This window comes from Onychostruthus taczanowskii, unplaced genomic scaffold (genome assembly GCF_017590055.1).
Source record: "Onychostruthus taczanowskii isolate IOZ18803 unplaced genomic scaffold, ASM1759005v1 scaffold21, whole genome shotgun sequence".
Taxonomy (NCBI): domain Eukaryota; kingdom Metazoa; phylum Chordata; class Aves; order Passeriformes; family Passeridae; genus Onychostruthus; species Onychostruthus taczanowskii.
In genome coordinates, this window is record NW_024499351.1 from 4,573,673 (window position 1) to 4,594,885 (window position 21,213).

The window sequence follows — 21,213 nt, forward strand, 5'->3', positions numbered from 1 at the left end:
AGATACATAAAGTTATACCATTTGAGGACATTCATACTTTCATCTATTAGAAAACAAGCCTTTTTTCTTCTAAATTAAGCATTAAACTCCGAGATACTTAATCGAGGATCAAACTGTTTCCAGGAGTCCCATTATGGAGCAAGAAAACATCAAAAGTAAGTTACTGCAAAAATCACCTAACAAACTGCTTGAATCAAAAGTAAATAAGTAAGTTCTTTTAGTAATTTTATTTGGACAACAAACGAAGCATTCATGCCTTTTTTACACTGAATAAGCCAAGTTTTAGAGTAGTTTTATAAAACTACTCATACCAAATTAAAAATTTAATGTTACTAAAAAAAGCAGTCTTTCAAGATTTGTCCTTCCAAACTCTTTAACCTTCTCTGTCATTAGGGCTGACTGATAAGCCACCAGCTGTTTTTTTTCTTCTCAGCGCTACAATGCATTCTCTTCCTTTTTAAGGCTAGTACACCCAAGCAACAAACAGCACGACTTTAGCCAGCTGCTAGAATGTCACAAACCTATATATTTAGCTCCCATCTCATTTACTGCCATCCCTCAGTGTCAACCATTTAATGTCCCTTTTGCTCCAGCCTCCTGACATTCCTCACTGAGCTGACAACACTGCGGGCTGGATCAGCAGACAGAAGATACAAGAACACACAACAACAAAGCAGAGACCTTATCAGTTACCAGAGACAGAAGCCATGCCTTGTCAAACACACTCAAGCAAAAAGCCTTTTTGGGTTTTGCCTCCCTCCCACTGCTTCTGGACTAATTTTTTACTGTTTATAAATTGTGTAGTTGTTTGCATAAATATTACCTTTAGATCTTTAGAGAAATAGCAATTTGTTCTTTTAAGCATGTTTTTGCTTCACCCCTGCTTTGTCAATACTTTTTGCACATTATAATACAAACTAAAGTCACATTTCCTTTGCATTTAATACCGGTTTTAACATTAACCCTTCTCCTCATGCCACAAGTTTAAAGAGAATCTTAATTGGGTAGTTTCAATTCCACTTCAAATAACTAAAAAAATATCCCTCAAAATGATTTTTTTTTTTGCTACATGTTCTGTTCATGTAAAAACACTAATCTAATTACTGCCATATTTTGGAAATAATTGGATTTTAAATTGCTTAGAATTATCAACGTAAGTGAGAAAGCTGTAAAGATAGACAAATTAACAATTTCATGGTTTTAAAATGGGAATCTCTGTTATCATTAGATTCCCATTTGCAATTATTTAAAGGCCCACAGAACAGTTTGGTAGTTCCCTCCTTTAAGTGGTCATAAAACCCTTTAAACAGTAATTGAAAGATTGTTAACAGAAACTCTCTCAGGAAATCAGATCCTGTGAACAATCTAACAGTAGGCATGCTTAAGCAAGATAGTGAATAATCTGTTTCATCCTATTCACTAAGATGAGGTTTTCAGAACAGTGACAAGACATCAGTTTCAATAACACCAGGAGATGAGTAAAAACTGTTCAATTCCATGCTCTACTTGGGAATCGTGACACATTTATCTAGAGAATTAACAAGTTGTGCTGTGGGTAAATCGGTCTCCAAGCCTAACCATAGGATCCAGCAGTGCCCTCTAAGCCTCACAGTTTACATCATTAAACTCATATTCCAGTAACAAAGGATCCTCAGGATATACAGTCCAACAACTAATTTCCATAATAATACCTTTTAATTAGATGTGACTACATATGACATTACCCAAGGCACTTAAAGCTGGCAATTTAGCTGTAGACTACTTCCATTTCTCAGTAATTAGAAGTGAGAAAGACACATTTAAGTTGGAGCACCACTGCAGATAGTGATACTACAGTTAAAAATACTGAGCAGAAATGGAATTCTTGTACTTAAGGGACGTTTTTCTCTTTTGTAATTTACCAGCTGCTCTTCCTCCTCTCAAAAGGAAAAACTGACTTAACAGAAACAGACTTTGAGGTTATACTCAAGTTTATGCAAAGAAGAGGTGCTTAGTAACCACTTCATTTTATTTTATTGGTTACTGGAACTTTAGACAAAGTTCTTCACCCCTTTAAGGCAACAGATTTTATGCTGAACTATTCAGTCTATTATAATTCTACATTGCAAAATGTATTTATTTGCCACCTTGGAAGATGGGAAGGGAGGAAACACAGAAATTGCACACTTCCAAATCAGAAGACCTCAATGCAGTACTACATAAATAGCAATTACTATTTTTTCCTCCATAATAGCACTCTTTCAACAAGCAAAGTTAAAAATAAAGCAGTAAAGCATCTCACCAAGCAACTAAACCCCATGACAAAGATGCACAGTATTGTTTTGTGGGTAAAGATAGGCCTTACCAATTAGAGCTGTGATGAAATTTTCCATATTCAAGCAATGTACTTGGGGAAAAGCATTTTATCAAGCTTCTGAAGCGAGTAAGAAAGCAAGGTGTTTAACATTCCTAAACATAAACATGTTTTCCATTCATGTGACTGATTTTAATTGCTTAATTTAGCTGACTAAATTGTAATTTATAATCAGAACCAATATTAGATAATTTTTGCTTTGCTCCTTTAACTTTCACACACATTTGAGAATTGGTAACAACTGCAATCTCATTCATAGACTTGGAGCTCTATAGTGAAACAAACTGAATTTTACAAATTCCTAGGGGAAGGTGAATTAGAATTCTTACCTCATTTAAGACAAATCAAATTCTGAAATATCTATTTCTATCATTAAATACATTGAAAATACTACCGGTATTTCACAAGCAGAACTATAAAACCTCATTTTCTAAATAAACATCATGCTTAGTCATAGCTTTATACACAGTTTATACTACTTCACATTCATTAGGCGTTTATTTACCAAACCAGGTCTAGAATTTCATTCCATGAAAATACTGAAACACAACAGAGAAAGTGATTTTAAACTGCGATCAAAACAAAACCAATCCCCCTTCCAAAATTTAGAACAAAACACAGTAGGATTATCTAACTGGTAGCATTTCTCATTCTACTACAGACCTTAAATGATATACTTCAATCAAGTGTAAAAAAAAAGTTAAATTAGAAACTGTCAATGCCTATTTGCCTGTTGTACAAGTATTTCTAAAAAAAAAAAAAAAAAAAAAAAAAAAGATAGATTTCACAGTGTTAACCATATTTGAAGTAAAAAATTAAACTAGTAATTCCATTCAACTTCCGGAAATGTTACAAAAAGTCTTTATATATTTACAGCTGCTATAATCAGTAAACTTGCAAATTTCACATCTAAATCTGCAGAACAGGTCTGAAACACAGAAGACAGCTCAATATCTCCTTTAGTGTTTTTAAGTCTAATCAGCCTTGTTTGCTCTAAATGACTTCAGCTAAAAGCTCTTCGCAAACCTTAAGTCTGTGTTCTAACTGGAAGAAGACAATACATAAAAAGACAAACGAGTGAAAACTGAAAAGCACCAGAAACATCTTAAAAAGCTCTGAACCTTGTTGGGAGCATTTAAGGGTACAAGCCCCACACCATAAGCACTCCGGAGTTAGGTGCTTCAGCCAGCAGCAAGCACTAAGAGCAGCAGTAATAGTGACAGCAGCACCTTTGGATATCAAGTCACATTAAATCTATTATCCTAAATATCTACAATTACAACACTACTAAAAGAGCAGCTTATCAACAATTGCTACATTCAGGCTTTATTCCTAACTAACTTCTCTGCCTTTCACTCTGGGATTTTTAAATAAGGAGATGGGTACTACAACTTACAGTTCTGTGATGACAAACTTCACAACAGAAACTGCAACAGAAGAGGAACTACCTCATATTTATCACGGGAGAAACAGCAGAAGAAAGAGTTTTATCATCAGGCTTTGAGATGTACTTCAGGTTTACACATCAGCCTGTCTGTAGAGACTTAGGATTTAGAGATATATATGTTCCAGCCCCATCTAGATTACAAAGCCAGAGCTGCACATCTCTCTCTTGCTTCTAGCTTGCCCATCAGCTGACTCACAGAAAGAAGTGTACTCCTTCACAAAGACTCAAAGGCCATTGTATACAGTTTTTCCAGTCTTAAGTGCAGCATTTGCACTTGAAGAAGAAAAAAGGATATGCAAAATATTATTTGGGCTAGAATAATTTGAAATAATATAATGACATTGAAGCCCAAGATGTACTATTTGAATATTTGCGTTGAACGACATCAACTTTGCTTTACTTTTAATGCGACATTTTTTAAAAAAAGGTAGTAAAATTTTCAAGTAAGTTCAAATTATAAAATTCAAGCAATTGGGTGAAATACTATGACCCAGTCATTTAAGAAGTCTATTTGAATAATATATTCATTATCATCAGTACTTAAATACATTAGCAATATAACAACGGGTCATTTCCAGATGGAACAGCAATACAGAGATGCCTATTTAATGCACCATTCAGATTTTTAGACCACCTGTACTTAACAGGAAAAAATAATCTGGTAAACTGCTGCATATTTAAGACAACTTCAAATCACAATTTAATTTATAATCTTTCTGAAACAAGCAATATCACTGACCACAGGGCAGAGCCGTCAGTGTCCTCTGGCACCACAGATCACAATGTTAGCAACTAGAACCAACTCAATTTTTTGGGTCAGTATGTTCTGAGTGTTTATAAATCACACAGCTGAGAGATATTGATCAAGCTTACATCAGTACTCTAAAGAGACAAAAACCTTCTGAAAAAGCAGTAGTCAACCAAGCAATTGAAGTGTTGGGTGGATGAATGTACACGATTAGACAGGTGCATGAGCTTTCCCGAAGAGAGGAAGTGCTGTACTATATAATAAGAGAGAACTGAGTGCAAAAAAGGTGTAAAAAGTAACTGGCTGTTCATTAAGAAAAATAATTTTGCTTGAAGTACTAAATGTATTGGAAAGAAAAATAATTCACTCAGTTCAAAGCAGTGCAGCAAATTTCAAAAGGAATCAGTGCCTTCACAGAATTCACTATTATAAACTGTTCTTAAAGAGAAAATAAACATATAAAAGCTTAGAACTGTGTATTAATACTATGCCAAGTGACTGAAATTGAACAACAATGCTCAACTAGTCTTCTTACTAGCATTAAAAAAATAGCAGAGACTAATATCATAAATTGAGTAGATCTATGCTACAATTGATGAATGTCTATTAGTTACAGAAACTCAGAATCTCCTACGCAGAGATACCTACGTAGTATTTGTGTTTCATTTTAAATCCAACATTCCAAACCAAGGCAGGTAAACAACTATTCTCCAGCAATGAAACAAAACATGGAAAAAGGAAGGAAATGCCTACAAGGAAAGTTTATTCCCAAAGCTGGATTTGTGTACAATCTTCCTCTAAAGAAGACTCATATATAAGACAACAAAGTGACCATCATCAATAAAACACATACAAGGAACAAAACAACTCTGTTCTTTTGAAATATGGAAGAAACTCAGATCCAAAATGAATGCTATAGATGCAGCATTACACTGAAAACTTTTCCTTGCAAAGTGATGTACACTTTTAAATTACTAGTAACTTCAGAAATAGCTCAACATCAAAACAGCACACGTGTTTAAGAAAACTCAACCATGTTGCTCAAAAGACAACTTATTCTTTCTTCAAATTAATATGCATGTCCAAGGTTTGTGGGCAGACTTAATCTAGTAACAAACAACAGACCTTTTACCACTGAGGGCATGTGAATTGATTTTTCCCTAAGCATATGATTTATGAGAGATACAAAAAAAAGCTGGTGATCTGACTGGAACTCAAAACTATTTTAAATAGCAATTCTAGATGGGTCTTGGTGCCATCTTATCCCAGCAAAACACAGAGCAAACACAAGCAGCGAAGATTTGCATTTCACTGACCTACCCATATGAAATTACCAAACTCCTGCTGTCCTCTGACTGGAAAGCATCGAATTACTTTTGCAAGGGCAACTCCATAAAAATCTGACTACACAAACAGTAATACCTAAACTACAGAGCTACTAAAAAGGTAGAAATACCTAATATATGTGACAAAGGCTGACTGAACACTGCAGGGGGAGGGGGTAAGGACAGCATGGCATTATAATTGCCAGGTTAAGTTTCTGGGGAGAGTATTACAGCTTAGTGCTATAGTTCTCCTTTTGTCAACTAAAGGGGAGAATCAGAGGGGGAAAAAACAAAATCCTCAATAAAGGGTTTTTCTCTCTGTATTTCCTCCTTCCTTAAATCATTGTGCCTCTCAAATCCCACATCCTTCAGGAGTCTGTTTCCACTCTCTAGAGCAGAAGGAAGATCTGCTCCTGACTTTGAGTAACAAAGAACGGTTGTTAAGGATTCCGACGTCTAAACAGTAATTTCTAAGTTCACCTATGTGTTTTGAACACAAGCACTACTTTGCTCTGTTAAGTATTGTTTCAGCACTTACTCGATGCATTTCCATGTTTACTGCAGTCCCCAATTCTAGTTAAAGTACACAGGACATTAATTCACAAAAAACTACCAACAAGTTCAGCAGGTGTACCCAAGTGTACCTGACTGCATAACAGCAAGCAAAAATATCATGCTGAAGCACATCCTCATCTCTGTATAACACCCTTCTTTCCTAAAATAAACATTTCAAAGAACAGACTGAAAAAAAACCCTAATATAAAACAAAACAAAATCAGTACGTCACAAATACCTGCCTCACAGCTGACTTTTATTACCTCTATTTGCACCCAGATCTCCTAGACTTAAGTCTTGCAAGAGCTAAGAGATTGCCCACTGAAAGCCTGATTCTGCATAGAAAATGAGATGAGATATAATGAAAGGCACTAAAGGACCAAAACCTATCATCATGGATGTTGACTGCTAGACCTATTTCAGGAAGTTCCACTGGACACTTCCTTTGCAACCTCAAATTTTGGAATTCCCACAGTTAAATATTTTTATTAAAATTAATGTATTATAATAATTTTAGTTATTTCACAGAAAAGTAACAGGTATCTTCAAACTATTTAGACTAATTTTCTAGACTACCACTCTCCTTTAGCACTTGGCTTCCCCATACACACACAGTCCTCTTCATCCATGGTGAACAGAGGCACCCAAATGTCTAGCAGTGGCTGTTAATGTTAAGGGATTCCTATCCTTAAAAGCTGGACCTGTACACTGATTAAAAAAGAAAAAAAATCCCACTGCTTGCTGCAGGGAGTATCATATACATGCTGGACATGACATGTGTATCAACATGCATATAACACTAGGAGTTTAATATTAATGTTGCTAATTTGAAGATGTTACTAATACAAGTATCAACATAAAAGCATGGTGTCCTAACAAATATGTTCAACATTCCTAGCACTACCAAGTACACCTCATTTCTTCTCCCAGATTTCCAAATTTACTTTAAAATATATTAAGGGGACGATTGCCAAAGCAAATACTACTTACTAAGCTCTTACTTTACCTGTCTTACTTCCACCCTACCTTCCTTTTGTTTTGATTTACACACACAGAAAGACCACAGGATCTACAAACAGCAAAATTAGTTAAGAATAAAATGCGAAAGAACAACATTAACAGATAAATGACAAGGTAATCACCTAACTTAGTTGCACTAAATTCTTGAAGAGTTTAAGAGGGAAAAAAATAATGGAGATGTGGACCAAATTAATTGATACTGCTGAGCTGATGCTCAGCCTGCAGTTTACTATAAGCGACTGAAGGACAGGATTTTTAATTCCAATATATTTTAGACTGTCTTCCACCCTTTTGTCTCCAAGTACAAACATGCTCTGGAGATTTGACCAGCTTATCTATGAATAACATTATGACAATATCTGTCGTCCTGCACCAAAAAACCCCAAAACTAAAACACCCATCCAAAAAACAACATATCCCAAATACCCCAAACCAGCTATTGAGTGTTTAGCAATGGTTCAAAAAAAAATTCTAAAAAACTGTCAAAAGGTGATTCAGATGGTGAGTAATGGAAGGATATCCAATAAAACATCAGATAGAAGGGGTAAAAAAAATCATGCAGCTATTAAGGCATGTCTCCATTTTAACAGCATCTAAACAAAGGGGCCCTTTCTCAACCCATATCCTTACCATATGCAACTAGAGCACATAAAGCCTCTCATTAATACATGAAGTTCAAAATCAAAATTATATTCTGTGTTCCCATCACTTCTATTAAAATGTTTTTCCAGTGACCCTACTAAGACTGAAAATTAGTAATCAATAATCAAACTACTTTAGTTATTTCATATACATTTCTACTTTCATCAGTAGCTCATCATTTTCCAAATCTTCCTTCAGCCCTGTCATTATTCTGTATCCCAAGTTTATGTACAGAGACCAGCTATATTCTCTCTTTCCTTCGAATTGCAAGTCTTTTACCCTCCTTCCCTGTTTACCACTAGGGAATGAAAAGCTTAAGTAAAAGAATCAGAACAATAAATAAAGATGTTATCATTTTCCTAATCCATATTAGGGATGCTATTAAACTCTGATATTACAAATTGAAAAAGGATTTAAACACTTTGTCAGTAAGCTCCCCACAGTAAAATGAGTCCCTGCGTTCATCGTTGTGTTGTACTAATTAAACAGTTTTAACTAAAATGGTCAGGAAGTACACAGCAGCTGTTTATCACTGCTGGCCTCTGAGCTTCGGTATACTCAAAGGACACGCTACTTTAGATGCAATAATTACCGAGTTCTTACATTTTTACTGAAGAGGCACAGAAGAGTTCCAACAGAGAATTTCACATTAATCAGGAAGAACAGGGTACTTATTAATAATAAAGCCATGATTATAATAGAAAAAACATTTATTCAGTTCAACATTTGTAGGTACTAATTCTAAGAACTGTTTAAATTGATAGCAGGCAGAAAGTTTAGTCTCATCTCTCCAGGGAAATTCGAGAAGATTAATCATTTATCTGAAGCATAAGAAATGCTAAAGACTTTTAACTATTCACCCACAAACAATAGCTTATCCTCCATTCTTCTGCTTCTTAAGAGCTCAACAGTTTCTCTGACATCTTTTCTTCTTACTTTTTAAAATTCTGATGGAAGTTACTTCTCCATGAATTGGAAATGTCTTCAAACTCTAACACCAAAGACTTACATGAGAGTACAAATATTACTCTGTAGAGAACTCTCTTTTAACTTAAGGGCAAAATATGGACAAATTAATGGAATTTCATTTCTTGGCTGCCTTCTGAAAAAGTTCTCTCTCAAGTTTCAGGAGCATATATACATGGTTCAGAAAAGCTAGGTATCTCAAATCTCAGTTTTAATACTACAATTTCTATGCAGTTTAAACACCTTTCAAGGGTGCTAGAAGAAAACAATACGAATAGACCCAATTGCATAACAGTAACTTCCTATGAAAAAAAAACATGCCATAAAGGGGACCATCCCAACAGTTACACAATTTACCAGACTGTGACTACATAATAGAAAAATTCTCCTTATTAATACAACACATTAAAGAAAATTAATTCTTGCCTAGCAAGATTTTTGTGTATCTTCCACTTATTAGTGCAGAAGCAGAAATTCAGACTCTGCACAGTCAGCATTTAAAAACTACAGGCTGTTTCAGTCAATTAATTTTTTGGCAAGTTGAACCTTGCATTAACTATGGCCTTCAAATAAATATTACATTAAAAATACTCAATATGCACTAGTACAAAAAAAAAAAAAAAAAAAAAAGGAGCCTTCAGGGGATTTGATAGATTTATTTTAGCTTTTAAGTTTAATTTTATATATACTTTATTTTGTGTGGATAACCAAAGCACAGTACAACAGTAATATCAAAGTGATGCACGCTATGAAAATTTACTGTTTCATCTTTTGTGTATATTTACATATACACATACAAAGCATGTTTGCTTAAACTTATGGTAGACCACTATTTTTATGCATCAGACGTAACTTAGGATTCTGTGCACAAAATGGCATTACAGTACTATGGTGTATTCACTACAGTCAACTAACCAATATTCTCTAAATTCTAAGTCAAAAATATTTACCATAACAAAAGCTTATTAGAACATCCTAACATTTTGCTGCCTTTTTTTTTCTTTTTATTTCTGTTACTAAAAATTTATTAAATATAGATCAGAAAACCAGTTTCTGGTCACTTTTCTCTGAGCAACTTTATGTTTATCTAACTTTATATCTTTGTAATGTATACAAGATAGTCACTTGGAAGAAAATTATGGCAATAGAAACAATCAACTAGATTTGTCTGAGAAACTCACTCTCACAGTCTATACAGCATGTCTTTCCTACATCTGGTTACAACTAAATTAATTGGAGTATGAGTAAGAAGTTTCATATACTGTTGTGAAAATTCTCACAGGTAACAATTTCTCTCTTTACACACAGATTTACCTTCACTGGTGAAGTTAATACTCACACATGAATTTTACACTTTTTTTAAGTTGGAATCCCTGTACTCTGGACCTTCTAAATGCTGGGCTAGCCTGAATTCAAAGCAGGTTACTTAATTTCTAACTTGCAGAAAGATTTTAGAAATGGCCTACATACCAAATCACAGCTTTTTATTTGTATGCAGTGGTATGTTCTAGTTGATTAACCAGTTATTAAGGCTGGGCAGATCCCATTCCAGGCAGCAATGAACAAATAGAGGAGCACACAGAGAACACCAGGCTTGGCTCCCTAGTGAAGCCTGAACTGCCAGGTCCCACCACAGCGGCAGAAGCTTCACATTTTCTAGCTTACACTTCACATCATCTCACAAGAGCCAAGAGCCTTTTTATTCCAGGTCACATGGAGACAAATCACAAGCTTCTCCAACTTCCGAATGCCTATGGGTTTATTAAAATAAATTAGCAACCACTTCAAGGCTGTTCTTCTAAAAGCAAAGAGCCAGCACTAGCTAGTGAAATAACTTCTTCGTCAGAAACTAGAGACAAACTTTTTCCTGCTCATTTACACTATATTTGATAATGAACTGTCAGCGAAGAGCTAAGCTACGAAACCCCTGATTTCTAGAACAGCAGCTTAATAGTTAAAGGAAATCCAAAACCTTTTTTCTTACTCATAATCCTCGTACAGCAGGCATCAAGTTCAGTAAAAACTGCAACAAATAACTAAGGCAACTCTTCACAAAGAATACACTGTCAAGTTATGAAACCAAGATTTCAGTAACTAAGAAATGTTCTAAAAAGCCATTAAGCAATTCTAAGATATCTGGAGGTATTAAGTCCAGAGCTACTTACATGGGTCTGTGGAACAACTGCATATGAAAATTGCTTTCAAAAATCTGTAACACTCAGGGGTTTCAAAAGAATTACTGGTTTTGGTGTGGGGACAGGTTTGCATGTACACAGATGTACATAGACACACATATGTTTAATTTGGAGAAAAATGCAATACATGGGGAGAAAGATGTCCTTAGTGCCAGTTCAAATTCCTTGAACACTTTTCCCAGTACAGGTATTTTAACCCCAAAGCAAAACAGCTACATGAAAACTTGAAAAGGGAGAAAAGACATTTGTCTAAGTATTCTGTTCTGAATAAGGACTTACACTTCATTTTCTTAATGGAGCATGGCACAGTGAGGTTTATTTAGAGGCCTATACGTTCTAAGCAGCACTGAAATAATAAAATTCCACTTGGAGAGCTTAATCTAATTCAGGATACAAAGAAATGCTAGAGAAATACATAAGTGTTACCTCCATTTTTGCTGTTCTGCACTTTCTTCCACTTTATATCACTTTAATGTGTAAATCCCTTACTTGGACCCTGCACTTCTCTACTGCAACAGAACCTGTAAATTCTATTAGGGAAGAATGACATGCTTTCTTATTTTGCCACTGATCAATGAAAATGGTTGGGGGTAGGTGGGGTTGATTTTGAAAGGACTGTTCTTCCCAAGTAATTTTTAGAAACACTTCAGATCAGATGAATTCAAAACAGTTCTAGTTAAATGAAACCATTCTCCTTCAGAAGGTAAGTGTACAATGGAACAGAACACCCCACGGAGTGCACAATATTGACAGGCAAGCAAAGAGTTCTGCTTAAGCAGGGTGGGGAAAGGGGAGAGGACAGGACAACCAACCCTGAGATAAAGACACTTTAAAGCAACAGAACTGGTTACACAGGTATGGGACAAATAGTAATTGAGACTAAGCACAGTCTCCAAAAGGTCTTTAAAGGGCTCCAAAGCATTCTGCAGCTGACTTAAGAGACACACCAAGAGGAAAAAAGCACCATCCCAAGAACTACTTTCCTCCTAAAATTCACTTCACAAGTGTCTCAGGATGGAAAACACTGAATGAACAAGATAATTAGGATCTTACATCTAAGGTTTAGCAATCCATACTAGTTTGGTATTTAACACAACCTTCTTCCACTCACACTCACTGCAAATCAAGCCAAGGGGAACATACACTGATTCCCTAGTACCCAAAGCAACTCAGCATGATCCAAGGGTAGCATCACATGAAATTTACATTTAAAGACGACCACAAGGATCAAAACATTATTTAGGGACTTAAAAGATATACTTACATCTGGATATTCTTTTACAGGCACATATAGTTTCTCTTGTAACTGTACAATAGGTCCCACAGCATCTGGTAATTCTGCACTTCTCTTCTCCGTACTACCATTTAATGTGTCGTTATACATGTCTTTCCGTACTCTGCTAATTTCTGTGGGGGGAAAAACGTATATTAAGCATCAAATACAGAAACAGGTTATAATCTAACATGACAATCTTCTCTTTTCATTATTTCCCAAACCTTAATGCCATTTTCTTCCTCTTCTCATGAACATCATAGTAGCTGAAAAATCTGTTCTGGTTTTGTCTTTTTTCTTCTGCTTTGTTTGGAGGTTTTCAACTGGTTTTTGTTTTTTGGGGTTTTTTTTAAATTGCAGCACCCATCCTTAAATGTCTTTCATGTCTGTAAATTTGCTGCCTACTCATCCTGTTTATGGAATTCAGCTATTGAAGTAAAAATTACGTGCACCTCCTCAGAACACTTACAAGATTGCTCACATCATTTAGAAGGTGTATAAAAACAGTTCTTTTATGGTTTGTTTTTTTTTTTTTTAATAATACAGCATCTAGAAAGAAAAAAAAAAAGAAATCTGTACCCAACATAAAAAGTAGAAAAATGCATCTATACAGTACTTTTGCTAGTTATGGGATTAACTATAGCTTGGAAATTAAACAGAGCATCTTTCAGCTATGGGAAACAGGACAACTTAATGGTGCAGTTCATGCGCACATGACATGACAACAAACTGGTAGATATTGTTCTACTGACCACCCCCAAAGAGATAACAAAAATAACAAAATCAAGTGTGGTTTCAGAGACCTGGGCAAGCTCTCTGTGCACCCAGATGCCCTACTTCATTTCAAAGTAATGAAAGAGTACCTCAAGAGCACCAGGGAATGTCGAGGGTGAAATTTTAAGTACTGTTTCTACCATTTGCACTTGGTGTTACTCACACCTTGAAGTAATTAATTACTTGGAAGATGCAGTTTAGTACTTACAAACAAGTAGTTAAAAATGGTTAATCTATTTCAAATCTACATTATTGTAACTAAGCTGTAACAGTCTGAGGATGAACACAAAAGATCCTTTTGTTTAATCAAAAAAGACATTTATTTAACAAAAACTTACATTTTGCTTCTAAATCTCTTGAATGTGGTATTTAAATTGCTGCTATAAGAATCAGAAGTTTCACATTTCATAACTTATAGAGTCCCAAATAGTGTAAAAATGTTCTTAATGAGTTTATTTCAGTATCACTGAAGAACTACTTAAAATGAATGTATTGACCAGGTTTCAAACCAAAAACTAACATTTCAACTGGATTGTTCCCAAAGCATTAAAACTGACAATAGCATGGGCTGTAAACAAGGCAATCAGTAAATCCAGTCCTTTACTTAGAATTGCAACAACGGCTTTCAAAACCTCCAGAATTAAACATGACACTGAAAACAGAAATCTTATGTTTTCATCTAAATACAGGAAGCCACAGAAAGAAGAAGTCACTTGAAACTCTACCAGCAGACAAGAATATAAACTCTGTTTCATAATCAGTTTCTTCTCTGGCAAATGATTAATAGCTGAGATTTCACCACCTGAAAAGCTGTGGGGTGGGGCAGAGCATCAGAAAGGAAACATCTCTGAAACAAATATTCAGGAATAAGTTGTTTCTCTGCTGGAAACTGACACATCATGTGTACTGTATCATGATTTGGTAGTTAACACCTGTTTACAATGGGGAGCACAAAGTTTGTCACCATATAATCATAGTGGAAGGAAAAAAATCCTCATCTCCTTCTACCCAGACAATTTTGGCAATGAGCACAAATTCCTCAGAGTATTTATACTGGCTTCAGTATATAAAAAAATTCTTTAGCACAACTCTTTGAACAAATACTACTATCTTCTGGCGTACTTTGTTCCCTTTTCATTCTCTTCAGATTTCCCCCTAATTTACACCACACTGAAACAAGCTATGCAGTCTGTAGAAGTACTGAAGCCTAAGTAGCAACATGGTCGTTTTTATTTATAGTTGGCAGCTACTGAGTAGCTGCACCAAATTTTCCTTTTAAAATGTATCTTTCATGAAGAATATAATCACTAACACTGGATATCATAGTCTTCACAGGAGAAAATTAACTTTTATTTTCATCTTTCCTTTGCAAATAATCCTATGACACATTCATGACACTTGAAAGCCAAACATTCAGAACACACACAGATAGTATGAGAGCTGGTTGAGGACTACCCCTCAATTTCAGCTTGTATGAAACCTAAGCTATCTACCACACCTCCAACTTTATAGAGAATGAAGACATTTACCAACACAGTGGAGTACAAAACTCCACTATACCAACCAAACACCTGAACTTTAGTTTTCTTGGCATGTGTAGGTTTGTATTTTCTCTCTCTACACTCAAGCCAGCAGTAATGACAACAAACATCAGGACAGGGACAGTCACCTACATCAGCCAGCAGTATCACTTGCTCCTCAAGTGCTACCATTTCTTCTGCCTCTTGGAATTTCACCCTCTCTCTTGTCTTAAATACTTTCTCCAAGCCCTCAGAAGAAATATTCAGAAGCAACACATGAAATAATAGGCATGTATTCCCAGTTTCTTTAACTGCTGATCCAGTCTCCAAACTCCACTTCTGCGCAACACATTATCTACGAAACTCACTTTCCACTTCTCTTAAATTTGACAGGACGGAAGGACTACAGCTTAAATGATAAAACAGTTAGATCAAATCTCTAGTTCACCCATTGTCTCTCACTCCTAACTACAGATGGAGTACAACCTATCTTCCTTCCTAAGGTATTAGTGCAGCTGACCACAAGCATTGTCTCAAATTCACAACTCATGAAGTCATTGCTTGATATTCCTCCTGGGTTTTTTTCAGATTCTGCTGAATCCTTCTACACATCTGCAAGATTACTCTTTTTTTTCATGATTGACAGCAATTTTCTCACATACCTGCCTCTTGTTTAATCACACCTCTGATGCCTCAACAAAACTCCATACAAAGTACTGAATTTTGATGCCATAACCTTTCCTTTTATGGTCTCCATTACACCCAATTCAAGATTCTAGTCTCTTGAGTATCTTGCAACTTTGCCACTCACTTTAGGCAGTTATGTGCATTGACAGAATTATGTGGTACTGTATTTTCAGCACCTTCTTCAAGTTTACCAGGAGTTAATAAGGTTTCAGAAAGCACCAGCAGCACATCAGAGGAGATAAAAGCTCTCTCAAGCTGCAGCAAGTATCATTTTATTCTGAAATACATTAAAATACTGAAAAATCTGAGGAGCAGTGCTAAAATAGGAAGGTCAAATCCTCCAAGCACACCTTTTTATTTTTAGTATTGAATTCACATATTTAAAAAAATGTCAGCTAAACAGTCTTTTATTTAGACTTATTTCACATTTCTGACACACTAGGTCTTCCCTTGCCCAAAAAGCTTCTTTGGTATGTCTCTCATGAAGTCACACTTTTCAAGTTCATTTATAAAGCTTTAGCTCCTTCACATTTACAATTCTTCAGATTCTTCCCTCTCACAGCAAGCCAAGTGATTCAAAAACAAGGAAAGCTTTACTTTCAAGAAAACATCTAAGTACAATTCTAGGTACTTTACCTCTATCTTAATGCTGCAGTGGTAATTATGTTGTATAACTCTCTAGGGATTTAATAAAATGTTAGTAAGGAGAGATACATGTAATAGTAAATATGACTAGAAAAAAAAAGAAAGACATACAGCAGCTTCCCCATATCTCTAAAACCTGTGAGTTCTGCCAATGCATTAATAGGTTTAAAGGATATAAGTACCCATCTCTACTGCAGGTAAAGGCAGAAACTCAAAGAATTTCAAAACCTACAATATTCACCTTTAACAATACCCTGGTCTATACATTCAAAGCAGTAAGTTTAGCAGTAAATGACAAATTTGTCTTGCTCACAGCAGGGTAGTGGAGAAATAAATTTAAAAGAAAAGACAAACTGGTTTCAATATCTTTATCTTGTTTCACCTTAATACAGCATGACCTAGTTAGCCATGGTAGCAATGACATGCATTCTGCTCCAGAGGACATTTTTCTTCCTCTGTCCCTGAAACTATACAAGTAACATAATCTTTTGTTTCCTTTATCTACAGAACATATTTTTCAATCTCTCTAATACCTTTCTAAGATATGTTTTGAAGCAGGATATACTGTTTATACTGCTTACATCTGCAGGTATGAACTGTTTTGATTTCTTCATTAAACTTACAGTATTCTTCCCCCTTGAACACACAAAGACCAGTGTTCATGTGAGTGTTTGTCACCACATTAGACACCATCAAGAAGTTACTCATTTTCAGCTGTCAATTATTCCTTCAGAGGAAGTAAGACTCTGCACATGTGTTTAAGACTGCTGGGTTGCAACATAAAATGGGTTTACATAAACCATTCTGCAAGAATATTCAAAGTAGGAAATCAGTGAAAAGATTAAAATCCTTCCTGTCCCACACTTTGCAAACCACTTTCATCATAAGTGGCCACAGCTTTACTATTTCTCACCATTAAAGCTTCTACATTATAAAATTTTATCTTTTGGAAGAGCAGCAAACTTACTGCTTTTAAATTGATGCATTCCTCACTGTAGTTTAAGTTAGAACTAAGAATTTTAAGAACTAAAACAAATCTTCTGCTATTCCAGTTAAGCTACATCCATTTAAACAGAGTGTTTTTTCCTAAGACCACGTTAAGTCATCAACGCACACAGAATTTAACTTTTGAAACTAACAGAAGAGGACCTTAACTATCATTCATTGTTTTTACAATACACAGCAAGTGGGGCTGGAACAATCCAATAGTCAAAATCAGCAAGAGATACAGAATTAATCAAAACACTAATCATCTTCTAACACCAGCAGGCATGCCTCCTTAACCAAGTGAAGCACCAGGCCTTCAAAGATTCTCAGGCACAAGCTAGTTTCCATACGAAAAAAATAATAAAGTCAGCAGCAAATGTTTAAAGTTAAAAGTTTAAGAGTTATGGTAAGAATAACAGTTATGTTCATATAGCTAAAAAACTACATGGTACTTGGATCTCACTGATGCATAAAACATCAGTTTCAGTACTCTACTTTCTCAGAGAAATCAAGTTATATCCAAAATATCAACAGCACCAATATTTTTATATGCGGCATAATTTTATGTATTTTGACAGGCAAAAATAATTTTTATAGTTTTTTCTTACAGACTATGACACTAAACTGAACCACAAGTAACGCCTTCATATTTCCACAACAGCTTTTTGCAAAAAGTGAAGAATTCTAATAACTATCTATCAGAGACTACTTTTAGTGAGTCCACTCAAATGCACGTGATTAGCATGCATTGCACTGAGGGGGAAAGTGAGGAACTGACAGAATCAATTACCTTCTCATTCTTCACTAATATGCAATGTAGTTTTTCTAATGCAACAAAATGTGTGCAGTAAGTTAATATTTTTACGAAGTGTTTTTATTGTACACAACTGCTGCTAGGTCATCACTTTAGGCATTTTACAGTCATTTCTAAGTGCCAAATTTTTTTCTTTTTTTTTTTTTTTTTGCTATCAGGTAAGTCCCTAAACTAGAAAAAAAAAGGTTACAGACACTAATATAACAGACATAAAATTACCATTCATAGGGTCCAAATCCACTGAATACAGATCCACTTTTAGCTATATGAACATAACTGATTTATACACACAGGCAACCAATTCTGTGTGCCATTAGAGCATTATCCATTAATCAGACAACAGCAACTAGATACCAGTTAGTTTTATATAATACACAGTGTGTCAAACAGCATCCAATAATATTGCAAAAAAAAAAGGAAAATATAACTAATAATGAAAAGAAAAAAGCAGAGAAAGTAGGAAACATACTCTGCCGTTACTTAAAATCTCTGAAGACGACTGAATCATAATCTCTCTTCAAAGTGTTCTAAAGACTAACACAGTGCATGTACTCAAACTATGACATGAGCAGCATGCTGAGTTCATCCCCTGCACAAAAAGAATCTTGTTGACACAGCATGTACCAAATCTAAATACAACTTTTATTGCAAAAAAATTAAAAGAAAAACCAAAGTGACAGCACACTATTAATCCAGTCGATCAACAAACACTTAAGTCTCTCAGAAGAAATGCAAAAGTATGTCAAAATACTCGACACCACCACTGAGATTATGGCACACAAGTTATTCAAGAGTATCACAAAAAAAAAAAAAAAAGAAAAAAGAAGTGTTTGCATTTCAAATTTCAACGAAATTTAAATCTTTTAATGCTTTGGAAAAACTACAGGTACTTCTCTTTTGCTCCTCAGAGCCCAATTCCGCAGTACACTTTCGATGATTAAACTGTCAGTCCAATGATAAGTGGGCAGCACTTCCAGCAATTTGTCAGCACTCTTGGTGTCAAAATTCAATCATTTCTTTTTGCCAGAAGAGCCTGCAAAACTCCTTCTTTTGTGGGCAGTTTTAAGGTTTGTATCAGAGTGACTTCAAAACCAAATAGAGCATACTCATCTGTTCTCTTTGTGTAAATGTCAACAGAAAGCTTTATAGTGCTTTATTATTGGTGGAACATTGCAGCTCATGTGTTTTCTAATCTAGCAGCTTTAGTATGCTTACTTGGCAAAGAAATAGCTGGTTTTATTCATCACAATTTTAACAGTCTTCACTGTTAACACCAGTGCTGTTTGCTACTACTGCTGATGCAGCAGAAATAGCAATGCTAGGAAAAAAAACCAGTCATTTTTAATATGGTGCCACATGGACTTGTACCCCGCATGCATCATCAGTACACTATCTAAAATGCTGGCAAGCATTTACACTCCCCACCCCTGATATTAAAGCAATGAAATGCCTGAGCATCAGGGAAACAAGATTCATAACATCTGTCCCTCCAAAACCAGCACAGAGTTTAAAAAAAAAATAGACTTGGGATCAAGCAAAGCTGATAAAGCAGTCTACTTCTGACAAATTCCCAATTTTGGTTTAAAGTATGACACTGAACATAATAAACTGGTAAATCTAAAACAGTCATGCATTTGCTTCCACTTACTAAAATTTGCATTTAAGTTATTTAACATTGTGGTATGTCAGAAAGGCCAGAACAGGTCTGAGAAAGTCCATCAACCCTGTATTCCAGTGGCCAGAGCAATATGCATTTGCTTAAAAAAATAATATAAAGAAGATTAAATACGGTCTCCTCATTTTTTTTGTAAGCTCCAAAAGCTGGACATTTGAGGTAAGTTCTTGTATTTGTCTCATCATACCCCAGCACAATGCTCCAAAATTCTAAATACCTTTAACATAAAAATCAGTTTGTAAGTTCCCAAGAGGATACTTTAAAGAACTTTTCAGCAGTCTACTTGGCACATTCAACTAACATAATACAGCAACTGTCATACACTATCCATCCACACCCCAATGAGCAGCACTGGAAAATGGAAAGATTCTTGATGTGAGTAATTAGCTGATAGAGAGAAAACTGTAAAACCAAAGTCGCTCAGCACAGCACGACTGCTGAAGTAGATTTGGTGGCTCATATTTGCAACAGGCTTAACTACCACCCTCTCAAAAATTTGCTCTAGCTCCCTTTAGCAGCAAGTTGCCCCTAAATATTCACAGAATCAATTAGGTTGGAAAAGCCCTCTGAGATCCAGCCTAACCTGCGACCAAACACACCCACATATCAACTAGAACACAGCATTAAATGCCATGTCCAGTCTTTGCTTAAACTATGTCCTCGTGTTCTGTCTCTGGCTGCGTGGGAAAAGAAGCCAAGCCCCACCTGGCTACTCCCTCCTTTCAGAGAGCTGTAGAGAGTGGTAAAGGTCTCTCTGAGCCTCCTTTTCTCCAGGCTAAACACCCCCAGCTCCCTCAGCTGCTCCTCCTCTGGACGACTTTTGCTCCAGACCCTTCACCAGCTCTGCTGCCCTCTGGACTCGCTCAAGATCCTCAAGTTCTTCCTTAGCTACAGGTAGCACAGCTAAATGTACATGAAGCTCCTAGAGCTATTCAAAGTTCTTGTCTGTTTGTTTTTCTTTCCATACCAAATGTTGGTCAGGTAACTGTAATTATAAACAACTTGAATGTCTTAAATGTGGGAGAATCTGCAGTAATACTACTCTGTGTGAACTAATCACCAGAAAGATTAAGGAGATTAAAGTGTTCTTAAATCTATCAGATTTAAGAACACTTTAAAAACACTAATCACCAGAAAGATTAAGGAGCCATCTATCAGATTTAAGAACACTTTAAAAACATCAGCTTGACAGTATCAGCTCAGACAGAACTTACACCGTTTTAGTTCCTCAGGTGGGTGTTTCCTTACAAAAAACACGTTACCTCAGTTTACTGTCTTTTTGTTGAAATTGATCTTTGTGAGCAATGTAGATTGACTGGTCTGCAATGGATCTTCTTTGCCCACACACAATCCCATGCTCCCTTCACACCAGAATCAACTGCTGTCCACTTTCCACAGCTATCTTCTGCATATGAAATAGTGTATTACATTCAACAGCTGTGAAGTTATGCAACAGGAAGCTCTCCAGTAAAGCCAGAACATTCTCTCAAAATCTATACTGAGCACTTCAAAACAGAACAGCCTAATTAATAAATATCAGAATTACCTGGATATCAGCACCAAAATCCCACACTATGCTATTCTGCC

At 35.6% G+C, this 21,213-nt stretch overlaps 1 protein-coding gene across 9 annotated transcripts in view; it reads right to left on the reverse strand.

Moving 5' to 3' along the window:
* QKI (QKI, KH domain containing RNA binding) overlaps positions 1–21,213 on the reverse strand; it is a 142,656-nt gene that overhangs the window by 93,625 nt on the left and 27,818 nt on the right. For all 9 annotated transcript variants that reach the window (XM_041404187.1, XM_041404185.1, XM_041404184.1 and 6 more), the window contains exon 2: positions 12,516–12,658. In XM_041404187.1, the coding sequence (XP_041260121.1) occupies positions 12,516–12,658 (143 nt within the window). The remainder of the gene's footprint in view (positions 1–12,515; positions 12,659–21,213) is intronic.